At 40.0% G+C, this 12075-nt stretch overlaps 2 protein-coding genes across 2 annotated transcripts; both read left to right on the plus strand.

The window, feature by feature from the left end:
- Window positions 1-363: 363 nt before the first annotated feature.
- On the plus strand, window positions 364-6304 carry LOC134098478 (cell cycle control protein 50A-like). Its single transcript, XM_062551529.1, has 7 exons — window positions 364-852; window positions 1345-1464; window positions 2497-2604; window positions 2769-2859; window positions 2949-3095; window positions 3381-3587; window positions 5105-6304. Exons 1-7 carry the CDS (start codon window positions 607-609, stop codon window positions 5296-5298), a joined length of 1113 nt encoding a protein of 370 aa, XP_062407513.1. The 5' UTR covers window positions 364-606; the 3' UTR covers window positions 5299-6304.
- Window positions 6305-6547: 243 nt separating this feature from the next.
- Window positions 6548-9158, plus strand: LOC134098479 (cytochrome c oxidase subunit 7A2, mitochondrial). The gene is made up of 4 exons (XM_062551530.1): window positions 6548-6784; window positions 7368-7457; window positions 8464-8548; window positions 8949-9158. Exons 1-4 carry the CDS (start codon window positions 6767-6769, stop codon window positions 9002-9004), a joined length of 249 nt encoding a protein of 82 aa, XP_062407514.1. The 5' UTR covers window positions 6548-6766; the 3' UTR covers window positions 9005-9158.
- Window positions 9159-12075: the final 2917 nt, after the last annotated feature.

The following is a 12075-nucleotide window of genomic DNA, read 5'->3' on the forward strand; positions in this document are numbered from 1 at the left end:
ATAACACTGACATGGAGAGAACAATTATGAACATAATCAAAATGTTTGATTTTTTCTCTTGTTAAAAGCCAGTGGTAGCCTACTGATGAAGCATGATAATTATTCCTGACAGAAAAAAACAGACTACATAAAGTTCATAATAAAAAAGTAATGGTGAGTGAATGCTCTCCACACAAATATAAAACCCAGTAAATATTACTCCCTTCCCGAACTGAAATATAGATTTGAAAGCTCGATTTTTGCTCATTTAAAATGAAAACGGTCAGACCGATTTGGTTTTTCAGGTCTGAACTCGCTGATGAAGATATCTGAACTCGTCATAAACGTCTGATGTCATTACGTAAAATGCACGCCTCTGTGGTCGTTTAGTTACTTCCTGTTGTATTTGCTCAGCTAGTGAGCTAACAACAACACAAGTTGCTACGGGCTAGTAATGGGATTGATGTTATCAATCATTTTTACTTATTGTTAACGTCGATGTGACATTTGATCTCTCTGTTTTAAAACGTAGTCAGTTAGCAGGTTTGCTGACTGATAAGCTGTTTCGCCATAACTACTAGGTTGACGTTAGCTAACTGCTAGCGTTTCAATCGGAAGACTGCAGGCATGATGGCGTCCAGCTACAACGCAAAGGAGGAAGACGGGCATCACCCTGGAGCCTCTGGGCCAGGTGGACCAGCAGCGAACAGCAAAAAGCCCGATAATACAGCTTTTAAACAGCAACGATTGCCAGCTTGGCAACCTATTCTTACAGCAGGCACCGTTCTTCCTGCATTTTTCGTAATCGGCCTTATATTTATTCCTATCGGAATCGGTCTCTATGTCACGTCAAATAACATCAAGGAATTTGAGGTGAGTTTGTCAGGCTAATGTCAACTGTTGTATTACTACGCTTCTGCTATTCTCAGTTAACAGTTAAATTATACAAAACAAATAAATGTAGCAACCTGACATTTGCATGATGCCTTAATGAGTGTATCCATCAGGCGTACTGACCTGTTGATATGTTAGCATTTCATAGCATTGGCAGCCAGGAAGTCAACATAACTTAGGTATTGCAGAGCTATTCAATAATCAGTAATCATGATGATAACTTCAATATAATTTTGGCGAGGTGTCTTTGGTGTTACACCTGAGATTTGTGGAGCTGTACTGACTAATCAATGATTATTTACGATCTAGGCCTTGCCTAGGATAACGTTAGGCGTTATCTTTTGCTAGCCTTACTAAACAAGATACTCACCTACCTTTAATGAATAAAGAGACACATTGATGCCTACTGTATGAGCTGCAGTTGAGCGAGTGGTCATTTCTTAATGATCATGAGTTGCTTCCTCTTTACAGATTGATTATACGGGGATCGACATGTCCAGTCCCTGTTTCAACTGTTCTCAGAACTTCAGCTGGAATAGCACTAGACCATGTAAATGTTCTCTTCCCTTTACTTTGGACCAACCGTTCGAGGTAAGTGCCATTAATATGACCTAGTCATTTACATTTTTTTTTTAATCATGTTTCTGTTATTAATTTCATTCAACACAGTTTATTTTTGGGGGATAGACAATCAACAGGCTATTTATTTTATTGATCACTGTGTTGAAAAAAATATAATTGAAAGTAATTTCAGTGTTCCTATGTTTGGTGCATTTTGCTCAAAGTTCCTCTACCTGATATTTAGGTCCCAAAATTAAGATAATTTTAAGATAAAGACAAAAATAAAATAATTTGTACACTCTCAGAAGTGCCTTATCTTTGAGGCCATGTTTGGCATTAATATCTTGAGAAGTGCTATTCCTAGCCTGCTCAAACTTGATAAAACTTTGTCAATATTTGAAGTCTCTGCAACATATGGGAAGATATTAGGATGAAACAAGGCGTGATTGCATTTTTTGCCAATGTTCATTGAAATGGTAGGCTATATAAGGAAACTAGTAGGAACACGAAAATCAAAACGGAAATAGCACAGTTTATAGTAATTTTGTCCATAAAGTGATTCATACATAAATGCATTTACTTGGTTACATTGTATACCTGTGGGTTTTCATTCTGTGGGTTGCCTATGAATAATAATTTTCATTATATTAATGCTCAGACATTGCTTACCAGACAGTGTGATTTTCAGACTGTAAAGCCGAGGTAATTTCATATAAAGACATAGGATAGACAACATAGGACCCATTCTTGTTATAGATAAGATTTGATAATTTAAGAAGATACAGCAACAACCTTATCTGAATTGACAGAGAATAACCCAGGAGATGAGTTACATGCACAGTTAAAGACAGAATGTTGTTAAGAAAAGAAATGGACTGATAAACTGTTATTTGATGTTATAGGTCATGGTGCATTACACAGTAGGCCTGTTTTTAAGGAATGCTACATATTAAGAAAAAAAATCTACAGTGTTATCAACATAATCACACAGCTACAGTACATCTTGCACTATTTCATACAATATGCATTGTTGCATTCTTATTTTTTTTCTTACTTTCACAGAGTAATGTCTTCATGTATTACGGCCTGTCAAACTTCTACCAGAACCATCGCCGCTATGTGAAATCCAGAGATGATAGCCAGCTCAATGGAGACACTTCCTCTCTCAAGGTGTGTGAAAGTATGGAGGATTTGCATGCATGGAAAAATTGTGGAGGATGAAAATTCTGTACAACCAAAATTTACATTTGCTTTTCTGTGAGTTCCATATAGTGCATGTCAAGTGCTGATTGGTTGTTTCTTAAATAAGCTTTTTAATACAAATATACCAACAGAGTCCTAGCAAGGAATGCGAGCCCTACCGTGAATCCAGCGACAAAAAGCCAATTGCCCCTTGTGGCGCCATCGCCAACAGCATGTTCAACGGTAAGGCGGATTTATCATCCAAAAACAAGCTATGTGAACAGTATAACAAGAGTGCAGATCACTGATTTTTGTTGTTGTCTTTTTCACAGACACTCTGGATTTGTACTACATCGACCCGAATGGCACTAGAACACAAATTGTCCTTGTGCAGAAAGGTATTGCGTGGTGGACAGACAAACACGTGAAGTTCAGGAATCCTGGAGGCAGTAACGCCAACCTCACAGCCAGTTTCCAAGGTATTCCCACGACAACCGAGGTCTCCTGCAGCACACGTCTTCAGCTGGCAGAAATCTTAATGTTTACAAGTCACAAGTCACACAGTAACATATTATCTGTGGCCAACCTGATTTTTGATAGTGAAATGTTCTGCCACAGTCAAACGTTTTGCCATTTAACGATGTACCACTCAAGTCCTGAAGGAAAACAGAAAAATATTACCAAGTCACAGGTCATAGAATTTTAACCAGCATACCCTGAAGTCAAGTAGTATTAGTCATTTAAAAACGTTTATCCTTCTCCAGGTACCTCAAAGCCTTTGAACTGGAATAAACCAGTTTATGAGTTGAGTGCTGATCCAGAGAACAATGGCTTCATCAATGAGGACTTCATCGTTTGGATGCGTACCGCCGCCCTTCCCACCTTCCGCAAGCTGTACCGCATCATCCAGAGGACAAACAGCATGACGCCAACACTGCCACGTGGAGAGTATATGTTGGAGGTCACCTACAGTATCCTTTTTTACTATCGGTTTGAGGAAGATGCTCATACATCTAATAACTCTGTCACTTGGGAACATGTTAACATTCCAGTGAAATCAAATTCACAGTCTACAAAGAAAGAAAGTAAATGAGTTGAAAGGAACCTTTAAATAGCATACAAATCTTATGCAGTGGTTTTGGGTGGAGATGAGCTATGTGAATACATGGCATGCTACCACTAGCATAAAAGCAAGTAGCTCAAAGAGGAAAAAAGGCTCTCGGCCATGTCCATTTTGTCAAAGTAGCTCTTGGAGGAAAAAAGGTCGGAGACCTGAAGTGGAGGAATGTTTCGGCCGGATATAGGATTTCTGAATACTGAAGTGTCATGGCGAGGCCCATTGTTGGCTCACGAATGTCATGGTGGATAGCAGAGGTGGCAGTTGTTTAGTAGTGTGTACGTTGTGGGTTTAGTGAGAGTTCAGACTTCTTGATATGTCTGTTGGATGGCCGATTTCAAGAGATTCCGTTAGGAAATTAGATTTCTGTCTACAATTTCAATTGAATTTCACTTATAGAGCGCCAAATCATTACACATGTCTCATGACACTTCACACCACACCTGGGACTTCAGGTGTGGTGAGGGCCAGGCATAAGGATGGCTGATGAATGGTAATGGTTTACCTCACAGGTGAGGTATGGGGGGAGAAAGAGAGATACAGGGTGAGTTAGTATTACTATAAATCATGATGATTAGTATTAATAAGTATACCGATGGTAATACATAATGTTATACTATAGAGAGAGAAAGGGAGAGTTGAAAGAGAGGGGGGAGCAGAGGGAGTTGAATGACAAGACAGAGCGCAGGTGTGGTCAGTGGCCACCATGCGACGCATGACTGGGGCAGCAGTCACACGAGCACACAGCAGAGGTGGTCCATTCCAATAAGACCCTGAGATGGTTGAAGTTCCACACTGCATAGTACCTAACTATGGGAAGCATTAAAGAGATATGTTTTAAGTCTAGACTTAAAAACTAGGGAGAGTGTTTGCTAATAGAATTGAGGGAGGTAGATTATTCAGAGGAGGAGTGCGTGGTAACGAAAAGCTCTGCCTCCTACTGTTGTGTAGTTTTTGAAATTCTTGTGATTACAAGAAGTCCAGCATTTTGTGATCCATAAAGATCTAGGTGGGTTACATGGGACTAGAAGATCTTTGATATATTCAGGTGCCCTGCCATTTATGGCTTTGTATGTAAGTAAAATGTTGAAGTCAATGTGACTTTTAACAGTTAAGGAATCTCTTTCAAATGTAGGGGTAAATCAAATGACTACGGTAAATGTGTGTGCACCTCGCACTTGAAAATAACTCACTCATAACCCCTCCTTTTAAGCCCATCTACCTGGCTGGTATCTATGTAGACGGTTGCAGGTTGAACGCCCAAAGGAGGATTGTGCTTTTCCCAACACGTCTTCAAGCAGCTCCCTGTAACATAATCCGCTGTCCTGTGAGTCTATGTGTTTTGTAATCCCCCTTAACTTGATGCACCAGATTACCCCGTGCGTAGCTTTGAGGGCCGCAAGCGCATGATCCTCAGCACCATCTCCTGGATGGGCGGCAAGAACCCTTTCCTGGGCATCGCGTACATCACCGTGGGCTCTGTCTGCTTCTTCCTGGGCGTGGTGCTGCTCATCATCCACCACAAACATGGCAACCGCAGCAGCAGCTCCGACATCCCCAACTAGATGGCGTTGTCGTGACCACAGCAGCAGTGGTCTGCATGCTGGTCTGTCTGGCCAAGAGCATGCATGATGAAGAAAGACTGTTGTGGTGCAAGCTTTTGCCATTACGTCTGCTCTGTGTGCCTATATGTGTGTGTGTATGTGCATTTGGGTCGTCTGCTTGTGTATGTTAATTGACAGGATGTCAGAGGACTAAGATATAGTTAAACTTGGAAGTGTATTTATTTTTTATTCTGATTCTGATATTGCATTATGATGTGATTATGACTAATGTTGTATGCTTGAGAGGAAATACTGGGACCTCCCCTTGGACATTGTGCTGGTGTTACTACTGATTGGAATGCTCTATGTCAAGGAAATAATATAAAAAAAACAGGCTATTCACAAGGGTTATTTTAGATACTGCCATTATGAGAATGTTCTATTCAGACATTTTTTTACTGGTGTTCGTAACAAAGGATGTGAACAGTGTTATTTTGTGCCGTTTGAATGAATACATGTCATACTTTGTCAGTTTACATGATGTCCACAGTAGTGGCCAGCTAGGCTTTTGTTAACATCTTTTAGAGGTGGCCTTTATTCATTTTACGTTTTTGCCTAGGTCACATGCTGCCACTTTCTTTGCAGGGCTTTGCAAATCTGTGTGCCATATGGATTTAGCTGTATGCAGGGTGTAAAGATAATTAAGCTGGTTTATGTTAAAGGTCCCAAAAGAGATGACTATGTAAATATTTCAAAGTAGCAAGAGACTTTAAAAACAGAGTGAGTGATCATTTGTGATTTATCTCATGAAGATCTGGGGGCCTTTTATGATTATTCCATATTTTATTATATTCTTTTCACTGAGGTGGCAGGACCTGGAGTTTTTTTTTTCTGTTCACAACATATTTTGCACTTCTGCATTGTCATAGATTTCCTTTATCCAGTATGCTGACAAAAAAACAAACAAAAAAACGTAATGCCAGTGTGCAATTTAACCCGTATGTTACACAAATAAAAATTAAATGAAAAAAAAAAAAACCTTTATCGTTTTATTTATTAGTGTATTTATTTATGAGAAACTGGGCTGGTAACATGTTGCTTCCATGGAGGTAGTCTACGTGCTGCATTTCAACGACAGTTTGTCTTCATGTACAGTAGGGGACGGTATATTCTTTTGGGGGTAAGGCATTGAACACAACCACAGCAATGAACCATTGAAAAACGTCAGAATAAAAGTCTCACAAGTAATTGGCTATGCAGGCTTCCAGAACTAATGCAGGTGCAATCTACACAATTACATAATTACAATTAGAAGCAAATTTGTAAGAGGGGGACGTGACCGAAACCCTCTAAAAACGAGTTGTAGACGCTGCATGGTTGCGCTCTTAGTTTTGATAAACGGGGTTTGTTGTCGGATACGAGGTCACTAAAGTAGCAGACGACACGCGCGCCATCTCGTGTCCTTATTTGACTCCAAAGCCGGTTAAAGATGTATAAGCAGGTCATGGTAAGTATCCTGTGTATTTCAGATCGATTTTTGTACATTGCAAACAATCGACTATGACATATCATATGTCAGACCGATGCAGGTGATTATTTTCGTTTGTCATGTAGTTTTTGTAAGAAATGTGGATTCATGGGGAATATAATGTTAATGAAATCCAGTTGGCGGTCATGGAAGGACAGTATGACTATATCAGCTAGCCAGACAGCTGGAAAGTTATTATATCGCTAGCTAGCATAACAAAGGGGAAGCACAGACACTTCCGGGAGTGATCAGCTTGATTAATCTGAATTTAAAAAAATGTCTCTACATGCAAATATATTTGTATTTACTGAAGAAATGGGCAAGGAATGTTAAGTAGTTGGCCGAGGGATAAGTCTGAAGTTATATTACATGCACACACGTTCTTACAGTTTAAGTGGCTTCAAGCGACGTGAACTTCATCGCAACGTAAATGGCCGAAGCAACTTTGAAAACGAGGTTGCGGCCACTTGTGGGTTAGGTTGTTTTAACGTTAGATGAATGTTGTCTGGCCTCAGACTGCCACCTTTTCTATTAATGGGGGTTTTCGGGTGTGCTTCTGCAGACATTGCAGCAGGTGTCTCGGCGGATGCTGAGCACCACTGCTAACAAGCAGGTGGTAAATCGGGTGCCCCAGAAGCAGAAGATGTTTCAGGTGAGTTGTCTTTCACCAACATTTTGCACAGACCATATAATCTCTCACTTGGTTGTAAATTCAAGGAAAGCCTTACGTGGGAGATGCAGTAGGCAAATCTACTATTCTAATACTAAGAAAGGGAAAAACAACCATTTTGCCTATTTATTAAACGAAGGGCCCATCATTGAACAGTGAAACTTTCAAACAGGAATATAGCACATTATTTACATAACTTGCCGTCTGTTCAAGGTGCACAAGCTCTCCAGCGGTTGAACAAATAAGTAAGTCTTAATTGCATGAGAGGGAAATGGGAATGAACATAGCAAAGACATCAATTTTTTTCATGGATCTAATATGGCTTACGTTTGTGTTATTTCTCAATACTAACTTATATTAACTATATGTCTCAGATATCACATTTGGACACAGCACTGGCTGTTGTGATTTCAGTGCTGTGTTGGGAAGGGTTGGTCTGACTCCCTACTACTGACTATAGGAGTAATCCATGTTGAATGGTGATATCAGATGTGATTAAAACCATTTACTGTAAAATGGTTCACTGGGTCTGACTTGTCCGGAGATCATCTGGTTACATTCTAACAAGATGCCCATCCAGATTTAGTTGGTATGCTCAGTGACAGAAATTGCACTTTAATGTTAAGGTTATGCATATTATATAAAGATCCCAGATCCCTTAATTTGATTTATCATTGTTAGTGAGTGTGAGCATGCATGTTGGTGTTTGTGCCAAGGTGCCGATGGTGTGCCCTCCTATACGATTGTGCAGATTTTGCATTAGCATCTTGTACTCCCTTGCCCCCACACCCCACACCTTCTTGAAGCCTGCGGACACACAGAATAATTGGCATGCCAGGGATGCCAGTCACTTTGGAAGAAAGAGTTTAAACTCTCAACTTTTTTTTTTTGCTTTAGTTACAGTTTTGCTTTATATTGTCTTGTGACACAAGCGGTACTGGCATCAATTATTTGGCCGGAAAAGATTATGCTATGTGTGCTCCATCAGGAGGACAATGGTATTCCAGTTCACCTGAAGGGTGGTGTGGGCGATGCAATCCTCTACAGGGCCACAATGGGATTGACTATCTTGGGTGAGTTATATTAACCTCTAATTTTAAGCCCAGCAACTTTCTCCGTCATTCGTTTTGTGTGTAAAGACCACAGACACTTATTGGCCGGGTTTCCCAAAATTGTTAAGAAGCTCTTAAGTGCTAAGAACTTCTTAGGAGCGTTGTGAGAATGTTCTAAGAACGCTCCTAAGAAGTTCTTGGGACTTAAGAGCTTCTTAACTTTTTTGGGAAACCCGACCATTGTCATGATGATCTTCGATCCCAAAGATAATTGTAAAATATGCGAGCCATTGTACAATTCCTTGAATAACCTTTTTGGCTACCATAGGGTACTGCAATAAAGCACAGCTGCAGTTTTGTGTTGGTACCCTCTGTCTTCATATGCTCTCCATGCAGTAACAGCGATGCCATTCTATTGCAGGCACAGGGTATGTCATCTATTGGCTGGTAAATGCAGCCCTTCCCAAGAAGAAGTAACTGCATCTTTGTCTCTTCTGCATCCATCCGTCCACTGGTTGTACAAAATCCATTTTCAGGGAGTTCACTTGTTCTGTCATAATGATAAACATGCCGACTTGTAAATTATTAACTTGTGTCTTACCTGAGGACAATAAAATCAGCCTCCCGTGAATGGAGTGTTTTCTTATTTTTTGACAGATGTGTTTGTTGTTGTGTTTGGTGAAAAAAACATATTTATTGGGTTCATGTTTCTTGAGGGGCCCAGGTTCGAGTGTGACCAACTGTAGGTAATTTCCTGATCCCCACCCCATCTCTCTCCCTCACTTGCCTCCTGTCACACTCTGCACTGTCCTATCAGATTAAACGCATAAAAGCCCCCAAAAATATATTTAAAAAGTAAAAATATACATTATTTCGGTGAGTGAGTTTGACATCTTAAAGACACGTCACTCGCTGGTATACTTATTGTTGTGGTGTAACATGTATGACATGTCCTTGCCAATCACACTTTCGCTTTATGTTTAAAGAGATTCTTTGTAGTTGAGCTGAGAATGATTGAGTTTTAAAGATTATTATTAATAATTTATTATCAATTATTCTACACAACGCAAAATGCATAAATAAGTAGTTTTTGCTAATTGTGAGTTAATATGAGTATTTGCCGTTTGCCATATTCAGGGGAGGCAAAATGGTACAGTCAATTGGGAATTTATGGCCACCTCCAATCAGACGGGTTAAAACATGAACTTCATTTTCCTTTGGCTTTGAATTGAAAGACATCACAGGCGAATGCTTTGACTTAGTCCATTCCGACAGTGCAGTTTCTTGTCTAGTCACTAGGGGGGTGTGTTAGCTAGTTAATGAAAAAAAGTACCATTTGCCAAACTCGTGGGTTAGTCGGGTCCAAAGTCCAGGCAATCACATTTGTCATATCATTTGGTTACTCAGGAGTCTTCCATGAGCATAGTTGATTAAAAAAATCGTTAATAATATGTTGATTAATGCTTTATGATAATGCTGATCAATAACCAATTCCAACTATATTTGTAGCCTATAACTTGGAAGTTCCTTGGCCATCATGATTTTACCAGCATGGTTCTCAGTGAGAGTGCGAAATATTTTAAGGCATTTGTAATGAAGTATTTTTGACCAAAGCATTACCAATAAAGAGGTGCAGTAAAATTGCTGACGGGACCTTGAAGAATGAGACTGGATGTGCAGACGCGGTCACTCATGTCTGTTTCAGCTCATCATTTGCAGGAACAAACTAAAACAAAAATTGCTTTTGACCAGCATAGTGTGTTACAACACCAGAAATATGGACAGGACGTTAGGATATAAATTAGGCAAATGTCTGCGTTTATTGTAACAGTGTAATAAATTGTAGGATTAGTGGGACTAAAAGGTTTCTCTAATACTCTTGATATCCAGACTTAGAATTTCCAAGGGACTGTCAAGACGCCCACTGGAGATTGTCTATCAGCTTCCAAGAACAGATAGACCTGTGGCTACAACGTCGTAATGGACATCACGCAAAAGGAATGCTAAAAATGTGCAGTTTCCAAGAGTGCATCCCCACGCACCAGAAAGTTTCATATTAGTTCGTGGCAAAGCTCCAAAATTGCCTTGTGTCGTAAGAGCTTACGATAGTTAAACGAGAATCGGGGACAGCCCCCTATTAAGTAGCAGATTGTGGAGAAGTTCTTCCCATTTGGAAAGAGGCTTCCTTTCTGGGACGTCCGAAACGGGAGCTCTGAGTGATCCGTCAGATCGAAAGTCTCTCCTCCACTGAAGGCGAGCCTCCCATCACGGTCTGGGCATCTTTGAAGAGCGGTGGCACCTTGAGAAACAGCATATACTGAAAAAGAACTGACTTTTCTCCTGAAGGTTAGGGTTCCATTTCAATTTAATTGCAGCATTTCAAATAATCATTCATATCAATTTTGAGAAAAAAAAAATCATCTGCGTCTGGTAAGTATATCCAGAGGGTGATTTCTTTGCCTGAAGTCAAAGTTCTCTTGAAGGAAGTTTTATATTGGAAATGGAATCGTGCTTGCTGATGTAGTAGTTGAAGTATTGAAAAGAAGTAGCCTTTGAAATGCACATTTAATTGACGCGCTAAAGGATTTTCCATTTCACTTTACGCGCCAGTGGACTACCTCATTGATTAATTTAATGAAAGACGTTTTCATCGCCTGGAGTAGCTCACGTGGAGTTATGGTACAAATACTGTTCTCTAAATTGCCGGACTTTTACGTGCCCCAAATTTACCAATGTATAGGCTTTAGCCGTTACGCGTGACACTTTGGAGCGTTTTCCGCGCCCTGTGATAACCTGGAAATAGTGACCAAGGAACAGTCTGACCAAGTAACGGGTTGTTTTAAGTTGCGGATACCATCAGGTATGACTGACTATCTGAAACACCTGATCAATTTTATTCTGCTTGAGTCTGGGAGTTGGATAAATTGGGTGACTTTGGAAAGTTGCCCCCCCCCCTGACCCTAGATGCAAAAAGCCTACACATTTTAGCTATGATATGCCACGTCTACCTAACATATTTCATTTTAGCTCAAGAGGATATAATACTGTTGGATCATCATGTCTAGGATATAGGATTGATTATTTCTTGCCAAGAAATGAGACCAGTTTTACCAAGTCGTACTTTTTTGGATACTCCAGGAGGCGCCCTTATACTAGTGTATAAAATTGTAGGACTGTGGGTGCCGCGTTGGAGACAGGAGTGAGCATATTTTTTTTAAGTCGTTGTTAGGCCTTAGGATATGGAATAGAATATTGAATGCATAGATCATAGTCATTTTTCACGTTTTGATTTGAATCCTGTTGTGGATTCATAGAAATGTTCTTCTGCTGAAAGTTTCGTCTGTGCCACCTATCTTGTCATTCCACTTATTTTTTATTGGTGGGATGCTTATTGAATCACGGGTCCCACTGGTTTAGTTCCTCGTGACCACTCTAAAACTGGGTTTAGTGTTCTCTATGCAAATATGCACAACATCTCGAAATTGTTTATCCTTTTTGCAGATTCATTCATGTGCTTCTGAGGAAGAGGGTAGCGAGAGGGTGAAAAA

Source organism: Sardina pilchardus, chromosome 12 (assembly GCF_963854185.1).
Source record: "Sardina pilchardus chromosome 12, fSarPil1.1, whole genome shotgun sequence".
Classification (NCBI taxonomy): Eukaryota; Metazoa; Chordata; class Actinopteri; order Clupeiformes; family Clupeidae; genus Sardina; species Sardina pilchardus.

Coding starts and splice junctions, on each gene's coding strand:
- LOC134098479 (XM_062551530.1), top strand. Junction 7,458..8,463: donor AGAAGCAGAAGATGTTTCAG/GTGAGTTGTCTT, acceptor GTGCTCCATCAG/GAGGACAATGGTATTCCAGT. Junction 8,549..8,948: donor AATGGGATTGACTATCTTGG/GTGAGTTATATT, acceptor ATTCTATTGCAG/GCACAGGGTATGTCATCTAT.
- LOC134098478 (XM_062551529.1), top strand. CDS start 607: ATGATGGCGTCCAGCTACAACGCAAAGGAGGAAGACGGGCATCACCCT. Junction 2,605..2,768: donor GAGACACTTCCTCTCTCAAG/GTGTGTGAAAGT, acceptor ATATACCAACAG/AGTCCTAGCAAGGAATGCGA. Junction 3,096..3,380: donor CCTCACAGCCAGTTTCCAAG/GTATTCCCACGA, acceptor ATCCTTCTCCAG/GTACCTCAAAGCCTTTGAAC.